At 42.1% G+C, this 18,901-nt stretch overlaps 1 protein-coding gene across 2 annotated transcripts in view; it reads left to right on the top strand.

Moving 5' to 3' along the window:
- Positions 1-1,007: 1,007 nt before the first annotated feature.
- Positions 1,008-18,901, top strand: part of TPP2 (tripeptidyl peptidase 2) — a 56,678-nt gene continuing 38,784 nt past the window's right edge. For both annotated transcript variants that reach the window (XM_082481650.1, XM_082481649.1), the window contains exons 1-9: positions 1,008-1,179; positions 7,573-7,701; positions 11,972-12,067; positions 12,472-12,576; positions 13,225-13,349; positions 14,061-14,224; positions 15,356-15,510; positions 16,566-16,642; positions 17,157-17,284. In XM_082481650.1, the coding sequence (XP_082337776.1) occupies positions 1,018-1,179; positions 7,573-7,701; positions 11,972-12,067; positions 12,472-12,576; positions 13,225-13,349; positions 14,061-14,224; positions 15,356-15,510; positions 16,566-16,642; positions 17,157-17,284 (1,141 nt within the window). In that variant the 5' untranslated portion in view covers positions 1,008-1,017. The remainder of the gene's footprint in view (positions 1,180-7,572; positions 7,702-11,971; positions 12,068-12,471; positions 12,577-13,224; positions 13,350-14,060; positions 14,225-15,355; positions 15,511-16,565; positions 16,643-17,156; positions 17,285-18,901) is intronic.

The raw sequence follows: 18,901 nt of genomic DNA, 5'->3' as shown, positions 1-18,901 counted from the left end.
ACATGTCAGACTCTACAAATAAGATACCTTTTTAAAGTAAGTCCTCTGTGTATTTGGTTTCAGATACTCATCAGTTCAGCTTTCTTTGCAAGTTTATATGTGACCATGAAAGAACTTTAAAACTTCTCTTCACAGCTGAGATTTTCCCTTAACTACTGCACCAAAAATTTTATTTGGAGCTCACCAGGGCCTTTAGGGACTCTTTACAGTTCTTTGCTGAACAGTTGCACAGGCATCAAACGGCCATGCAACACATTGCAAAAGCCGTGCCAACCCAGGCAATGGAAATACAGAGCTACTGCAGGCACTGCTGCCACGGAACGTGATTTTATCCCGGACAATGAATCAGAAAAGAAAAAAAAAAAAAAATAATCAGAGGTACATGTTTGCACATCGGCTCTGTTTCCGATTCGGGGGATTTCGCGCCGCCGTCCCCCCTCCTCAGCACGAACACGTCCCCTCAGCGGTGCCTGAGGGAGGGAAGCAGAGATGTCACCCGCTACCGCCGCAGGCCACGGCCCTGAGACGGGACCGACCCCCCGAGGAAGGCCGCAGCCGTCCCGCCCGCCGGGAAGCGGGGCCCGCAGGTACCCGAAGGTGCCCTGGGCCGGTGACGACCGTCCCTGCAGGGTCGTTCCCCCTCCTCCTCCGCTGCCGCCGTACGGGGCCGTACGGGGCCGCCTGGGGCCACCTGTAGCCGCCCGCCGCCGCCGCGAGTTCCAGCGCGTGGAGCACGTCGCGCCCCCGATTGGCTGCCTCAGGCATAGGCCCCGCCAGCTGCAGGCGCGAGCACTGAGCGCACCGCATGGCCGCATTGGGCGGTTTAGGCCCCGGCGCCCTCGCGCCGCGGGCCGCGGCAGACTGCACCTCCCCGCGGCTTGAGTGGGGCGGCACGGCGCATGCGCCTCCACGTGACCACGCCCATCCTCCTGCCCCCGCAGCTGCCGCTGCCGGCCGCGCTCTGGTCTCGCGCGGCCCCGTTCCCCCCCACCCCCCCCCATCCTACCCCCTCCCGCCATGGCGGCTGCCGCGGAGGAGCCGTTCCCCTTCCACGGCCTCCTGCCCAAGAAAGAGACCGGCGCCGCCGCCTTCCTCGCCCGCTTCCCCGACTTCGACGGGCGGGGGGTGCTGCTGGCTGTGCTGGACACCGGCGTGGACCCGGGAGCGCCGGGCATGCAGGTAACGAGCGGTGGCGGCGGCCCTGAGTCACGGCCGCGGGGAGCGGCGGCGGCGGGCGGCCCTCAGGGGGCGGCGGGGGCACCGGGGCCCTGCCGGACTGCCGCCGTGGCGTTGTGGCGGGAGGCGGCCGCTCTCCCCGGGGGACGGGGACGAGTGCGGGGCCGGTGTGTTCGCCCGGGAGCGGCCATGGCCCCTTGGCGGCCCAGGGCGGCGGCGGCCCTTGAAGGGTGGCCCGTCCTGGGGACTTGTCGTTGTCTGTTTGTTTGTTTGTTTACAGTTCCCGCTAAGCATTCGTTCGCGTGAGCGTGGGCTGTGGTACGGGAGGGCGGGGAGAGCCCTGTAGACAGGGGCTCCGCACCGGTCACTTGGCGTGTTTGTGTAAGGATTCTCCTTTTAAGCCATTTACAGACGGTTTGTGGTACTTAAATCTCCTTGGCTGTCTTCTTTCACGTAGCACGCGTTGTAAAAGAACACTTTGTGTTTTTGTTAAACCTTACCGTTACTGAAACAGTAGGTAGCTGGAGGCTACAAACAGCTTCTCAGATCTTTTACATGAAAAGTGTATTTCTGGCAAAATTTGTTTACCTCCCTTTCTTAGTGTATTTTTTTCTTGCCTTGTATTGCAATAACAATCTGTATCAAATTTGGTTCTGCCAGCTTTTTTTTTGATCTGCTAGCTTTGTAGCTCAGATCGCACAGTGATTGCTATTATGATCTAGATCTCAGTTTTGTAGATTTTCTGTGTATGTGATTTTAATTTTGGCATTTCTCAGCACTTCCGTATTTCTTTAAACTCTTGTCTCTTAATATGTCTTTATTGTGTAAACTTGTACGTGGTGTTTTATGTCACTACTGCTTCTAGTTTCTTGTCAACATGTTTTCTCCGAGATGTGGCAAAGGAAGCCTTGAGAAGAGATTCAGAGACAGTTGTATGCGACTCGCTTGGATACTGCAATTTTATTTTTTTTTTAACTAATCAGGGCCTGTGTTGATTTCTGCCCTTTCTTTAGCACAGGCACAGATTTTACTCCTAAGTGACCTAGTTCAGGGGTCTAAACCTGGCAGATCTTTAGTTTGGTGTCCTGAAATGACCCCTTATGGGGTTCAGGTAAGTGAAAGCATGACTGAAGAGGACAGGCAGGGTGGAAGAAAGGACTGGACAGCTGTAACTTCAATTGATTTAAGCTGGAATGAAACATGATTTTGGCAAAACGTTGTGGGTAAGTGGAATAGTAATTAGGAAGCTTAAAGAAAGTTAGCCAAAAAGCAAACAAGGTAATGCCATGGGCAGACCAGGAAGTAGTAAAAGACAGTTAGGAAGATGTGAACGTAAATGGGATGTGAATAGTTAAGAAGTTTCACATATGAAAGTGCAAACCCTAAATCTCTAGAGGTTATAAAGGAGGAGTGGTCAACAACAACAAAAGCATGAGTTTATGGGCGGTTGAGGGAAGCTTTGTTCTGAGATAGGTAACCCAAGGCTCATAAGGGGTAATAAGGGATACTTATGAACCCTCATGATCTCAGTGTTGACCATACCAATTTTCTTCAACGTTTTTTCTCTATGTGGAGGATAAAATTTCAGGTAGTGAAATAAAAGATTTGTAGAGAACTTCGGGGAGGTTGAAATTCATCTTGCAATGTGTGAGGGTGAGTTTGTTAGAGAAACATGTAAAGAAGCTGTGTGTTCTTCCCACATTGCCCACTTAATACACCTGACTTAGGCTACTTGCTAAACTACAGAAGGGGAAGGCTTATTGCACAGGATCCAGGGAATTCTAAAGGAGATGTCGGCAGTGCACGGTCTGTAGAATAGCTTTGTAAGTGTTTTTTCAGCAAGAGGATGTCTTCAGTCTGTGGAGTATTGGACAGTTTACATTTTGCCTCCACAGCATAAGGCAGTGTTCTGTGCACAGACAGTGAGACAGCATGGCTGTACTATGACAAGTAGTTTCTAACCTTGGGACATTTTAGTTTTTCTATGCCCTGTCTTCTCTGCTGCTGCTTTTTCTTACTGTCAATTCTTGTCCTGGTGTGGAGTTAGAACTATGAGAATTGAGTCAGTTACTTAGAGGGAAGAGAAGGCATTAAATGTAGCAAGGTTAATAGGTATTAGAACTTTGAGTTCAAGTTAATGTCAGTAATGATTACAGGCCAAAGTGAGCTACCCTGTTTTGAATACAGCGGGGGGTTTTAGTCAACACAAAACAGTTCATGTTTTGCTGCTCCCTAATGTCTCATTCCTGGGTAGGGTTCCTTTGCTTGTTGATGTTGTACTTGGGTTTGTAAACACTGATACCATAAATGTATGGTATATGGTCACTTGCTGAGGGACAAAAATATTTGGGGACAGAGTATATCAAGGAAGTACCATTATGTTTACACTCTTTCCTGGACATTTGCTGCTATAACGAGAATAGTTATTGGGCTTACCAAACCTTCTTACATCGATTTCATTTTTCTGTTCGTTGGCTTGCTTTGCCACACAAAATGTTAACCTGACTCGTACTGACTTTCCTTTTCTTTCTGAATCTTTTGTAGTCCGTGCCCTCTAGGGTACTCTTTTCACCTCCTTTTCCATTGCTTTACACTCCACCTGTTGATGCCCACTGTAAAGTTCAGTTTGTCTGCTTCTTTCATTACAGTTTTTTTACCCTCTTAGCCGTCTTGGTAGAACCTATTTCCTATTGTTATCTGCCAAGTCATGGCTTGTAATTCCTCATTAAGGCACAGCAACTGATGAAATTTTAGGTGGGCAGATAAGGTGTGTGTAATGGAGCGCTGTGGTTGTATATATATAGTCTTTGTTCAGCCCCACCCTGTCCTTTCCCTGTTGCTGTTGTCACTTCTAGTTACATTTCATGATAAATAAGTCAGTTCATCTGCTTCTTGCAATTTTGCTTATTTTGTGAAGCGCCTGTTGGAATTATTATTTACTAAAATTAGCGTGTATTTTTATGAGACAACCTTTTAGCAGTAGCAGTTAGTTTGATTTGACTTGCTTTTCAGCGCTGACTTAAAGAAAAAATTGCTTGAAAATTACTTTATTTATGATGATGATCAGCTGTCCCATGACCAAGGTGCTGAAGAATTTGTTCATACCTTGTTGCTGCAATAGCTGTCAGTTGGAATCAGTAACATTGTATGGTCTGGCAAAAATGTATTCAAATGCATCTGGCTTTGCCTTTTAAATTTGAGGTTGTCACAGATACAGGTACTCTTCTATGATACTGATTGGATGTCAGGATTATGCAGATAGATTATTTTTAATGTGCTCAACTTACTAATTTATTTTTTTTACAAAGTCAGAGCTAATATGAAAGTATGTTTTTGAAACTTCAGATTAAAATGTATAAACAAAAAAATCATATAAACTAGTATGTTTATTTTATTTATTTTTTCAAATGGTTGTAGGCAAACCATGATATTAAAGGTGGGATTGGGGATTTTATTATAAATATGCTCTGAAATATATTTAATTGTATAAAAGTTCTTCAATTTTTGAATTTTAATGAGAAAGGTACATTCTGTTTGTAATAAATTCATTACTTCAGGATTTTTCTGTTCACACAAGAGTTGATCAAGGTCACTTGATTTTTTTATTATTATTATTTTTCCTCAGAATTGCAAGACTTGAAAAGGAAACCAAGTTGAACTCTGAGTTTCACTGTAGCATTATTACAGGTGGGCAATATGCCAAACAATGGTTCACGTCAGCAGAAGAAGCCGTATCAGTTACTTGCACTAAATGACCATGAACCTGTCTGGACCACTGCCGTTAGGAATTGAACCTTAGACCTTTGCAGCTGAAACTCTGAGTTTCTTATGTCTCACTGAAAGACTCTGATTTGTTGATTCTAATTGTACAAGCTCACGTGTGCATGTGGACCTGCTATTCGGTTAGGAGGCAAAGAGACGTATAGTGTAGGACTTGCACATTGTCTTCCTGGCTAGGAAACAGCTTTTAAAACTACCCAAGCTTGCTACAGCATAAATCTGTGTTCTGGCCACCTGTTGCAGTATAACTTGTCGTCTTCAAACAGGTCACCGTGGATTATATTTTCATTCTTGTTTTCTTGTGCTTTGATCACTGGATAATTCACTTTGATTAGAGGCATATTGAAAAATGTCCAATGCTGATAATCTCAGGTTTGATTTGTGGTTGCTTTATTATTGGAGCAGCTCTTGACTTTTCTGTGAGTGGAGACTGGCATTTGAAGGCATTAATTACAAACACTAGAAAATTATATGGTTTGAGTCCCTACGCACTATGTTTCTCAAGTAAATTTTCACTACAGTGTAACTGTTGTTCAGTAGATGTTTTACCAGGTTAACATGCTTTAACAATTTTCTTAACTGAACATGAATTTCTGTGAACAGATTAACAGTGTTAGTTTCTGTCATGGAAGTTCTGCTGAGGTAAGCCTCTTCAAAAGCAGTATTTGTTACATTCTGGGAAGTGAAATGAATGCCCTTTTTATGGGTGCTATGGGTTTGGGATTTTGGGGTTTGGTTCTTTTTTTTCAGCTGTTTAAACCTGCTTTTATTTGGTGGGGGGTGTTGCTTGTTATTTTTCTGTTTGTTTGGGGGAGGTTTTTTTAAGTTTTTTGGTTTTGGGGGTGAGGGTGGAAAGTTGGGTTATGTCTTATTTCTTTTCAAATTATGAAAATTTGAGACCTTGGAAGTACTTATCCTTATTTGTTGAGGTGTGATAAAAGCTTGACCCTTGTTGTCTTTTCAACAGCAACAGAGTGACCTTAATAAAACAGCTCGATCATGTTGTTGACTTCCAGCTGCCAAATTTACAATTCCAGAGCATGATTTGAGCAAGACTACCCACCATATATGTTATGTCTAGCATCAAAATTATTGGTAGAGAATAAAGGCAACAATACCACATATTTAAATGGTAGAAAACAGCAAATATTGCTGCTGGTCTGAACAAGAAGCTTATTTCACTCTCAGTGTAGTTAGCGTATAGGAGATGTTGGGAAGATTATTGATTTCTTTTGTCTTTTTTTAAATCAATCTTTAATGTAGAACTGTAAAAATAGGTGCATATGGTCAATCCATAGAATTGTAGAATGGTTTGGGTTGGAAGGGACATTTAAAGGTCACTTAGTCCAACCCCTCCTGCAACGAGCAGAGACATCTTCAACTAGATCAGGTTGCTCAGAGCCCTGTCCAGCCTGACCCTGAATGTTTCCAGGGATGGGGCATCCACCACCTCTCTGGGCAGCCTGTTCCACTGTTTCATCACCCTTGTGAAAAATTTCTTCCTTATATGTAGTCTGAATCTACCCTCTTTGAGTTTAAAACTATTACCTCTTGTGCTATTGCTACAGGGCCTATTAAAAAGTCTGTCCCCATCTTTCTTTTAAGCCCTCTTTAAGTATTGGAAGACTGCAATAAGATCTCCCCTGGAGCCTTTTCTTCTTCAGGCTGAACAGCCCCAGGGGAGATGGTCTGTCCCTCTGAGTTGATATGCCCTTCAAGCAAATACTACTGTATGTGGAGTATAGTTTATTTGCTGTATAAACTCATATAATACTTACTAGATGACGTATGTTATTACAAGAAGATAACAATGAAGATTTTTGCTAAATGTTTTAAAAAAAAAATCTTAATTATACTCTTGGTAATTGTGTAGAAGGTTCTTGTAGGTGAAAGGAACTTTAGCTTAGTGGATTTTTATTTTTTTTTATGTTTAGTTGCCTGCAACTACTGTAAATCCATCAGTGCTAGTTTCATTTAATTTGAGGAGGCTTTAAGTTTATGCTTGTACACTCTTTTTCGCTAGTCAGCTCTCTCCTCCTGGTAAAAAACACTGCTTATACAGTATTAAGTGTATATAGCCATAGCTTCTAACGCTTCAGATTGATTAAAACATGAGGCAGAATCCTTGAAACAGGAAAAATAAGATGACGGTAACTTGTGTTCCTTTTAGGTTTAAGCTCAGTTGAGAGACTCAAGCCTTTAAGTGCATGTACTTCAGCACCTTTCATTCTCTTAGAGTTGTGCACTCATTACTATAAAATTTGGCCAGAATGGTGGGATGGAAACAATGCAGCAAATCGTTTAAACACAAATAGTTTTTGCAAATGGATTTGCAAATTTAGTCTTGGTTTTAAATTGATACAATGTGCTTACTTGTTTCTTTCCTAAATCCTTTTTAAAAACAAGTGAGTGAATTTGTGTAAACCAGAAAGATGGACACATTGCTCTTAGCTCATTGAAAATTTGACTAATTTCAAGTTGGTGTTATGACCTTCAGTTAAAGGTTGGGTGCTTAAGAAAGTTGGTATTTTTATTAATAAAAATGAAAAATTTCCTGGTTTGTATGCTAAAGGGTAATCAACTACGTTTTCAATTTTTCTGTGCTTGTGTTTTCAGATTACAACTGATGGGAAACCCAAGATAATTGATATAATTGATACAACAGGCAGTGGTGATGTAACTACATGTACCATCGTAGAACCTAAAGATGGGGAAATTACCGGTCTTTCTGGAAGAACTTTAAAGGTGAGTATTTGGTGGTACAGAGACACTGCTGGGCATCTTTTTCTTTCTTTCTTGTTTAACGACAAAGTTAGCACCTATTTTGATCTCTGCAGAACTTAATTCCTTTTATCTAGATCTTATCCAAAACTAGTACTACATTTAATCATCCCATGACCAACCAAGGGATGTTGTATCAAGGATAGAGGAACAGGGTGCTGGTGAGGGCCTGCAGCCATTCACTCCAATATGTGCTGGCTAAGCTGCAGCATTCTCAAAGACTTACATAGAAAAGCCAGGAGCTCCTGGACCAACAGGAGCCAATGGGGAGGCACCATTAATACATGGCATAGGAATGCCGCCTGGAGAGCAGCGCAAAGTAATTACAGCTGCTCCAGCAAGTCAGCCTCAATGAAGACATGGCTGAAGTGCCTCTATGCAAACGGACGGAGCATGGGGAACAAACAGGAGGAGCTAGAGATGTGTGCACGCCTCCAAGGCTACAATCTTATTGTCATTGTAGAAACTTGGTGGGATGACTCCTATGACTGGAGTGTTGCCATGGAGGGCTACAGGCTCTTCAGGAGAGACAGGCAAGGGAAACAGGAGGTGGTGTTGCCTTATATGTGAAGGAGCAGCTGGAATGCATGGAGCTCAGCCTAGGGATGGATAGAGCCAACTGAGAGCCTATGAGTCAGGATTAAAGGGAAATCGGGAGCAGGGGACATTACAGTGGGGCTCTGCTACAGGCCACCTGACCAAGAAGACCAAGTGGATGAAGCCCTCTATAGACAGATAGGGACAGCATCACGCTCACAGACCCTGATTCTCAAGAGTGACTTCAACCACCCTGACATCTGTTGGAAGGGTAACACAGCCAGGCATAGGCAATCCAGGAGGTTCTTGGATTGCACTGAGGACAACTTCATTCTCCAAGTCGTTGAGGAGCCAATGAGGAGAGGAGCTATGCTGGACCTTGATCTTACCAACAAGGAGGGGCTGGTAGACAGTGTCAAACTCAAGAGTAGCCTGGGCCGTAGTGACCATGAAATGGTCGAGTTTGAGATCCTCGAGGCAGTGAGGAGGGTGCGCAGCAGGCTGATCACCCTTGACTCTGGGAGAGCTGACTTTGGCCTCTTGAAGAATCTGCCTGGTTTGGTGCCATGGGATGAAGTGCTGGAAGGAAGGGGGTCCAAGAAAGTTGGTTAATATTCAAGGACCGCCTCCTCCAAGCTCAGGAACAATGCATCCCTACAAAGAGGAAGGTAGGCGGAAAAGCCAGGAGACCTGCATGGATGAGCAAGGAGCTCCTGGACATGACCAAAAGGAAAAAGGAGGCCTATAGGGAGTGGAAACAGGGGCAGGTATCCTGGGAGGTATACAGAGGAATAGTTCGAGCAGCCAGGGATCGGGTTAGACAAGCTAAAGCCCAGATAGAACTAAATCTGGCCAGGGACATTAAGACAAACAAAAAATCCTTCTTTAAGTATGTCAGCGAGAAAAGAAAGACTAGGGAAACTGTGGGCCCTCTCCAGAAGGAAACGCAAGAACTGGTTACCCGGAACAGAGACAGAGCTGAGGTACTCAATGACTTTTTTGCCTCAGTCTTCACTGGCAAGGACAAAAGATGCAGCCACACTACCCTTGATGCAGAATGCAAAGACAAGGATTGGGAAAATGGAGAACCGCCCACTGTAGGTGAAGATCAAGTACAAGACCACCCGAGGAATCTGAAGGTGCGCAAGTCCATGGTACCTGATGAGATGCATCCACGGGTCCTGAGGGAGCTAGCAGTTGAGGTCGCTATGCCACTAGCCATCATATTTGAGAAGTTGTGGCGGTCTGGCGAGGTTCCTGCCGACTGGAAAAGGGGAAACGTAACTCCTATTTTCAAAAAGGGAAACAAGGAAGACCCAGGGAACTACAGGTGAGTCAGTCTCACCTCTGTTCCTGGCAAGATCATGGAGTAGATCCTCCAGGAAACTCTGCTGAGGCACGTAGAGAACAAGGAGGTGATTGGTGACAGCCAGCATGGCTTCACCAAGGGCAAGTCATGCCTGACAAATTTGGTGGCCTTCTACAAAGGGGTTATAGTGGCAGTGGACAAGTGAAGACCAACTGATGTCATCTACTTGGATTTGTGCAAAGCATTTGACGCTGTCCCACAAGATATCCTGGTCTCTAAATTGAAGAGACATGGATTCGACAAATGGACCGCTTGGTGGATAAAGAACTGGCTGGACGGTCGCACTCAAAGAGTTGCGGTCAGCGGCTCGATGTCCAAGTGGCAAGCAGTGACGAGTGGCGCTCTTCAGGGGTCAGTACTGGAACTGGTGCTGTTTAACATCTTTGTTGGTGATATGGTCAGTGGGACTGAGTGCACCCTCAGCAAGTTTGCCGATGATACCAAGCTGTTTGGCAAGGTAGACACGCTGGAGGGGAGGGATGCCATCCAGAGGGACCTGGACAGGCTGGAGAGGTGGGCCCAAGCCAACCTCATGCAGTTCAACAAGGCCAAGTGCAAGGTCCTACATCTGGGTCGGGGCAATCCCAAGCACAAATACAGGCTCAGTGGGGAATGGCTGGAGAGCAGCCCTGAGGAGAAGGACCTGGGGGTGCTGATTGACAAGAAGCTCAACATGAGCCAGCAGTATGTGATCACAGCCCAGAAGGCCAACCGTATTGTGGGCTGCATCAAAAGAAGTGTGGCCAGCAGGTCAAAGGAGGTGATTCTACCCTTCTACTCCACTCTTGAGACCCCACCTGGAGTACTGCATCCAGCTCTGGAGTCCCCAACAGAAGAAGGACATGGACCTGCTGGAGCATGTCCAGAGGAGAGCCACGAGGATGATGCGAGGGCTGGAGCACCTCTCCTATGAGGAGCGGCTGAAAGAGTTGGGGCTGTTCAGCCTGGAGAAGAGAAGGCTCCAGGGAGATCTTATTGCAGCCTTCCAGTCCCTAAAGGGGGCCTACAGGAGAGCTGGGGAAGGACTTTTTACTAGGGCATGTAGCAATAGGACAAGGGGCAATGGCTTTAAACTGGAAGAGGGCAGGTTCAGATTGAACATTAGGAAGAAATTTTTCACTTTGAGGGTAGTAAGGCTCTGGAAGAGGCTGCCCAGAGAGGTTGTTGAGGCCCCATCCCTGGAGGTGTTCAAGGCCAGGCTGGACATGGGCAGCCTGGTCTAGTCAGAGGTGTCCCTGCCTATGTCAGGGGGGTTGGAACTCGATGATCTTCAAGGTCTTTTCCAACCTAAGCCATTCTATGATTCTGTGATTCTATGATCTTCATAGGGGTTGCTTTACATTTTCTTTCCTTTTCATATGTCTTTATGTTGAATATCCTCTAAAGCCAAATAGGGGTGTGTACAGAGTTTTGTTTGGAGCTTGATAATCCTTTAATTACTCTTTGTTCAAATCAGTATTTGATATAGTTTTGGACGTTGGCTGAAGAAAACATGCTAATATGCTTTAAAAATATCAGTGGTTCTGTCTTTAAAAGTCGTAGTATTTTCCACAGTCGTATAAACTCCAAGAGGAATCATGTTAAGGTGGTGGTAAATAGTTCTAGAGACTGAAAAGTCTGTGAGGACTTAGTTGTAGGCTCATTGCATTCTCACTGTGAATAGAACAGAAATGATGTGGGGATTTCAGAAAGGATAAGGTAAGATCTAGAAGAGGTCTCAGCTATGTAGAACTGCTCATGTTCCTGTCATGTTCTTGTTTGGCTGGTTAGATGATCTGGGGGCATCAAAGCTTTGGATCTCTCCATGATATCAGCTTTCTTCTGAATTTGGCACAGAATATGCTTGTAAAGGTGAATCTGTTGCTCTCTTTTGCTGTTACTAGGAATAGTGGATCTGATCCACTGAGAGTCTAAACTGCAGTAAGATATGAAATTAGACATCCATATGTTTGTCGTGACATCTAACCATAATATCCCTTTATGCCAGGATGCTTCTTTTCATTTATATTGCTATTATTTCCATAGACCCCTACCCAATAAAGTCACGGCTGGGGCTATAAGTTTTAAAAGTAAAGTATCAGGGCAGATGGTACTTAAAGATGTTCAGTGGGAGTGTCTCATTAATCGATACCGATTCCTTTGGAATTGGAGTGAAATTGCTATGTCATGTTGTTGAAACTTAGCACAGTAGTTACTGTCATAGAGACAGGGAATTAAATTGGCAATATTTGCAAGTCTGTTCTGCTAAGCTTTCTTACACGGTGTTGATTTATTTTTAATTTTTTTGACGCCATTAGTTAACCTATTTCTGAATATATTTTTCTGTAGATTCCAGCAAACTGGGTAAATCCTTCAGGCAAATATCACATTGGCATAAAAAATGGTTATGATATCTATCCTAAAGCTCTTAAGGAGAGGATTCAGGTAAGGAATTACATTTTGCTTCTGGTGTATTTCACTGTTCTGATTCTTAAGTTCTTCTAGGAGACTACAGTATGCGACTTATTAACACACACAGGCTGCTAGCCAGCTCTTGGCAGCTATTCTGTTTGTTTGGTTTTGACATGATCCATTTCTTCTGTGATTTTTCAGAACAACAGGAGGTAGTCCAGTGGTCCTCCTCACAATGGTCCATTGAGGCAAAAAGTCTATAAATTACTGATACCTGTTTCTTTTTTCAGTGTAGCAACTGATGCTTATTTATAGTATTGTATTGAACTTTTTCAGCCTTTGTGTCTCAAATCAGAATTTTAAAATAATTTTTATAGTCTTCATACATTGACAGGTGGATTTGACAATATATTGAGGAACCTGGTTTTATTTTACAGAAAGAACGCAAGGAAAAGCTCTGGGATCCTGTTCACAGACTGGCTCTAGCAGAAGCCTGTAGAAAACAAGAAGAATTTGATGCTGCTCATAGCTCTCCCTCCCAGGTTTGTGTAAGTCTAAATAAATTTGTAAACCTGTTGTTTGCAACAATTTGTTACTGGTTGAGAGGGCTAAAATACTGTATTAGGCGAGTGAATGAAAGATACCTGTGATTATTTTGGCAGATAATGTACCGGTGTATCTTCTGGTTAATTTCAAACATCTGTATATGAATGGTTGTTTTGACTTGCTCAGTGTTGTTTACTTTCTAAACTTGTTGTCAAATATGAAAAGGGTATTACTTTAAATACTTTGTAGCATATTTTTTGTAAATTTTAATTTAATACGTTATTTTTGAGGACGTCATCCTTGATATATTCAAAGTTGGAATCTTCTAAACATGTCCTTTCTTTTGTAAACTAGGTACTATTTCAGTGAAATATCAGAAATGCCTCAGGCCACTTCTGTATCATTTAACAATCTGTAAAAAACATTAGGGCTTTAAATGTTGAAAATAGTTGTACATAATAGGCCAAAAATACACAGTTCACTGTTGAAGACCATTGAACTTCTAGATGTTTGTGACTCCTAGGGTATTCTTACATTCTTGATGAAATAACAGAACAAATGTGTAGCATCAGAAAGGAATATAGGATTGCCTGTCTTGTAATAATTTTAGAAATACTCTAACTGTATTTTTCTTGCCTTACTAGGTAAATAAGCTAATAAAGGAAGAACTTCAAAATCAAGTGGAACTGTTGAATTCTTTTGAGAAAAAATATAGTGACCCTGGCCCAGTATATGATTGTCTGGTATGGAATGATGGTGAGACCTGGAGGTAAATGCCTAAACTTCTGTAAAATGGCTGCTTCTACACATAAAACAACAGCTTGTATTGAAGACTATTAACTTTCAAATCTACCTTCTTTATGGAGGTCTTAAATATTATTTGCTTTAAAATAATCCTGCTGTATCACTTGAGTTTCATGACAAAGTTCGGATCCCAAATGAAGATGGGGTAGAATGAAGTGTTATTAAAGACAGCATGATATAAGGTGTAAACTTGTGGGATTTTCCTCTGAGGCAGAGTAAAATTGCTATGAATATGCATTTGTGGTAGGAAAAAACAAAACAAAACACAAAACCAGGAGGCTTTGCACAAACTTCAGGATGTATTATGGCACTGTTCTTGACTGATAATGTGCATCGTACAAAACAGTGGGTAAGACTTCAAATGTTTGTGTACCAGCTAGTTCTAGTAAAATTTATTCTGTGAAGAAATTGCCTGAATTTCCATATGCTTGCGTTTCAAAGACAGATTGATTTGAATATAGTAGCATTTGAAAATCAATTTATTTAGAGATCTTTGTAGTTTCTGGATCTAAGTGTAAACAACCACATTTAAAAATACTGGCTTAAAGAAGTAAGATCCCATAAACACAGAACCAGGCTTCTTGAAGTGTTTGTGGTACTCTTTGCTGGGAGAGGGCAGATAACCAAAAGTTTACAGCAGCTGGAAAATTGCCTTTTTTTTGTTTTTTGTCAACAGAGCCTGCATAGATACAAGTGAGAGTGGTGACTTAACTAGCTGTACAGTGCTGAGAACCTACAAAGAGGCTCAGGAATATGGATCTTTTGGAACATCTGAGATGTTGAATTATTCTGTGAATATATATGATGATGGAAACCTTCTTTCCATTGTGACAAGTGGAGGTATGTGAAAGTAATCTTAATAAAATTTTGCTGCTGAGTAGGTATGAGAAGTAGCAATTTGTATTGTGTCCTGATTCTGAACCTAGCGCTGCTAAGTCTGCCACTAAACCATGTCCCTCAGCACTACACCTATACATCTTCTAAATACCTCCAGGGATGGCGATTCAACCACTTCCCTGGGCAGCCTGTTCCAATGCTTGATAACCCTTTCAGTGAAGAAATTTTTCCTGATATCCATCCTAAACCTCCCCTGGCACAACTTGAGGCCATTTCCTCTTGTCCTGTCAGTTGTTACTTGGGAGAAGAGATCGACCCCTGCCTCTCTACAATCTCCTTTCAGGTAGTTGTAGAGAGCGATGAAGTCTCCCTTCAGCCTCCTTTTCTCCAGACTAAACAGCTCCAGTTCCCTCAGCTGCTCCCCATAAGACTTGTGCTTCAGACCCCTCACCAGCTTCGTTGCCCTTCTCTGAACACACTCCAGCGCCTCAGTGTCTTTCTTGTAGTGAGGGGCCTAAAACTGAACACAGTATTTGAGGTGGGGCCTCACCAGGGCTGATTACAGGGGGATGATCACTTCCCTAGTCCTGCTGGCCACACTATTCCTGATAACAGCCAGGATGCTGTTGGCCTTCTTGGCCACCTGGGCACACTGCTGGCTCATATTCAGCCGGCTGTCCACCAACACCCCCAGGTCCTTTTCTGTCAGGCAGCTTTCCAGCCACTCTTCCCCAACCCTGTAGCATCTCGGGGTTGTTGTTACCCAAGTGCAGGATCCAGCACTTGGCCTTGTTGAATCTCATACCACTGGCCTCAGGCCACTGATCTAGCCTGTCCGGATCCCTCTGTAGGGCTTTTCTACCCTAAAGCAGATCGACACTCCTGCCCAACTTGGTGTCATCTGCAAACTTACTGACTGTGCACTTGATCCCCTCATCCAGATAATTTATAAAAATGTTAAACAGAACTGGCCTCAATACAGAGCCCTGGGGAACAACACCATTTGTGACTGGCCGTCAATTTGATTTATGTACTTACAGCTCAATAGGTGAAGATTAATTGAGCTGTAGGGTATTAAGTTGGTATAAATGAAGTTCACTAAACATACAGTGATGCTGCTTTTCATTTCCTCAGGAGCACATGGAACACATGTGGCTAGTATTGCAGCCGGATACTTTCCAGAAGAACCAGAACGAAATGGTGTGGCTCCTGGAGCTCAGATTCTTGCAATCAAAATTGGCGATACGAGACTAAGTACAATGGAAACTGGCACGGGTCTAATAAGAGCTGTGGGTATTTCATTGAATAAATGATTGATCTCAGCAGTGTGACTTAATTGTAGAATATTGTGGAACACTTTCTGCTCTATTTGCTTATAGGCCGTGTTTTTGTGGTTCTAGAATGTTTCCAACAAAAAAACCCCAACCAAATGCCCCCTCCCCCCAAAAAAAGAAAATCCAAACCAAAAATAACCCAATGAAAAAAATGCACAAAATCAACCAGCACACATTTGAAAACATATCTTAAGACTCTTAAGACTAATGTTTTAATATGGAACAAGACTTGTGTTGCATCAAGCACTTCCAGGGTTTTTCAGATTGATTGACTTGCCGTGTGTCTGGCTAGCCTGACACATGGCCTAACTTATATGATTATTTAAAGTTCCTTAATCTGTGTTGTGAGTATGGGCTTTTTATGTTCATAGTTGCTTAGATAACCATAGAATATTTAAATACTTCAATAAATCTATAATAGGCACTAGTATCTACCCATGTGGCTGAGTTTGTTTTAACTCCGTTTCTTAAGAGTGAGGAAAAATATCATTCATCTTAATGATGAAAGGCCCACGGCCTTTTCCATATAGTGAGTTGATGGGGAAAAATTTTACACAGGAGAAAGAACTGAAAATAGAAATTATATTTGTGGCCCATAGAATATTTTGCTGTAGCAACATGAAGATGTACAACGAAGTTTTTGTGACTTTTTGGAATTTAACTAAACTGCACAGGAAAGAATTTTATGTTATTGAGGACAGACATTTGAGACAATACTAATGATGTCTGCAGTTTTCTTTTAGGCTAATGTATTACTTTATAGTTTGGAACATGTCAAGAATAAGACGGCTCAGGAAGTGAAGTGTTTTATTCTGTTTATTCGCTTGGAAAATACCACTTAAATAACGGATTCAAGTAACTTAAAGTATTTTCTTTTGTAGAGTCAAAAGAAATTTATCCCTTTTTCTTAGATTTGTAGCAGATCAGTTTAAGCAGGTGGTTTTTGCCATTCTTTAAGTGACTTATTCTATGACTAGTATGTAATTTGGCTTTTATTTTTACTTTATCAGATGATAGAAGCAATAAGATACAAATGTGATCTTGTCAACTATAGCTATGGAGAGGCAACACATTGGCCAAATTCTGGGTAAGTACTACTGTGTTAATATAGGATATTTTAATATCACAGAAGTGGAATTATGTTTGAGCTTTGTGTAAATGAACTGTCATTAAGAATGAATTGTCCAGGTCCGAATGATTCATATACATTAGACTTTTGCAGTTTAAATTTTTAAACATCTTTGAAAGTTAAGTAAACCTATTGAAAGTGCTATTGATTTATAATACAATGTATAGAATATAGTATATAGTAATGTATAGAATAGTAAAGAATTTTTGTAGTTAGAACATGACATAATCTGTGGGGTTTTTTTGAAGATGTAATATTGTTACATAACTGTTACTTCTCTTTAAAACCAGAAGGTATTTTTTGTGGTTAGCCTCTGTAGTGGGACCGCCTCTGCTAGGTTTGGGAAGTAGGCTGCATAATATTCCTTTTTCTGTGACTGGTCACAGAGATCCTGCTAGAAGTGGGAGTTTTGCCCTGTGGGAAAAAAGCAATATTGTTGGTTAAATGACTTTATTTTTTTCTCTTACGTCAGGAGAATTTGCGAAGTAATTAATGAAGCAGTGTGGAAACACAACATAATCTATGTTTCAAGTGCAGGAAATAATGGCCCTTGCCTTTCTACAGTAGGATGTCCTGGTGGAACTACATCTAGTGTAATAGGTAAATAATTTGTTTTTAAAAAAAAATTACATTATTCAGCTTCTGTCTTTTCAAGCTGTGTACTTGTGCTACATGTTTGAGATCATCAGTTGATTGCTGAACTAAATCTAAAAAAGTATCAAAGACTGCAGGGCTACAAGATTAATTCTGAGGGAAGTACTTGCTGTATGCTTAGGTGTAAAAATTTTAGATTGTTATCTTCTTACAATTCAAGACCGTACTTATGTAGAAAACAGAGGTAGGAAGCATGTGGTCTTGATTTGATGTGGCTTTGTATAAAATTTGCAAAAAAAGTCTTTGTGGTCTGACATATTTGAAGATTTCAAGATTATTTTTTAACCGTAACCGTCTGAGCAGACCACTTCATTCACATTATTAGCTACTGTTAAATGCAACTTGTAAAAAATATAAGCAAGTTGGATTCTAATTAATCTTCTGGAAAGTTTTGTAATGTGTTCTGAATTGTCAGAACCACAGTTTTAGATCATCTGTCTTCATCAGATACTCTAATTGCTATTTGTAGTGAAAGCAAGCTTTTAAACTTGGCTATAAAATAATCCCATGACGTGCCCTAGACAAGCCCTTCTAGGAGAAAATTCTTTCAGCTGCAGTGCCACTTCTGTGCAAGTATATTACTGGCATAAGAATTGTTTTTTCTGATGGGTTAGTGTATGTTTTTGATATTTCGGTGATAGATTAAGGTGTAAGACTTAGCAACATGTCTAGCATTCGGGGTTAACTTCCCTAGTCTTAAGTTTTTTATAAATCCTTTGATGCTGCATTACTGCGTTACACAAGATGCTTGTTAAATCTCAGAATTCTCATGCAAGGAGACTAGCATGTAGACTTGAAAGTTGGAGAGACAGTATTCAGGACAGCTAGTAGAATTAATGCAGATTACTTTCTAAAAGGTAATCTGCAATTACTCCACTACTGAGACTGAGGCTTGGAACTGGAACTAACAAGCCATTTTCAGGTCTGGGTTGACTTTGCTCCTACAGTGCATCTACTTGGTCAATTCAACCTACTTGTTGTATCGCTCTAGAGACTGGGCGATCATTCACTCTGCATGCAAAGTAGCTTGCTCCATGTCCTCCATCTGGAGTGAACCAGATAGGGTGATGGTTTTTTGTTGTTTTTTGAGGATAAAGCAAAATACAGTTAACAGGTTGGCTTACTTCACACAGGCAGGATGGACGCGGACCTTGCCAGATTTGTTAATCAGTTTGGTATGGTAGTTTTATACCATCCTGGTAGTGCTTGTGCCATAAAGAAAACGGAGCGTGCACTTTAGAATAGGTACATGGCATGGATGCAATGTGCATTCTTGCATTGTATTCTAAAAATACAACTTTTGCAGGCTTTGATGTAGTCAGTTACATGCTCTGGGCACTTTGGACTGATACACAGGAAAGTAATGACTGTCTCATTACTATGTTTGGGCTGTGTGGATGTGGCCATCTGCTCCAGGTGGTGTAGCTGTGAGCCATGTAGACATGAACCAATTCACTTTGAGGTATGGGGGGGTGTAGTTTGTAGCAGTGTAAACACAGCCAAAGGGGTGTGGGAGAGAATGGAGACATGTATAAGTGATCTGTTTTGAAATAAATATAGAGA

Source organism: Vanellus vanellus, assembly GCF_965231255.1.
Source record: "Vanellus vanellus genome assembly, chromosome: 1".
Lineage (NCBI taxonomy): Eukaryota > Metazoa > Chordata > Aves > Charadriiformes > Charadriidae > Vanellus > Vanellus vanellus.
The sequence above is the reverse complement of the archived record's forward strand: the minus strand, read 5'-3'. Positions and strand labels throughout refer to the sequence as shown.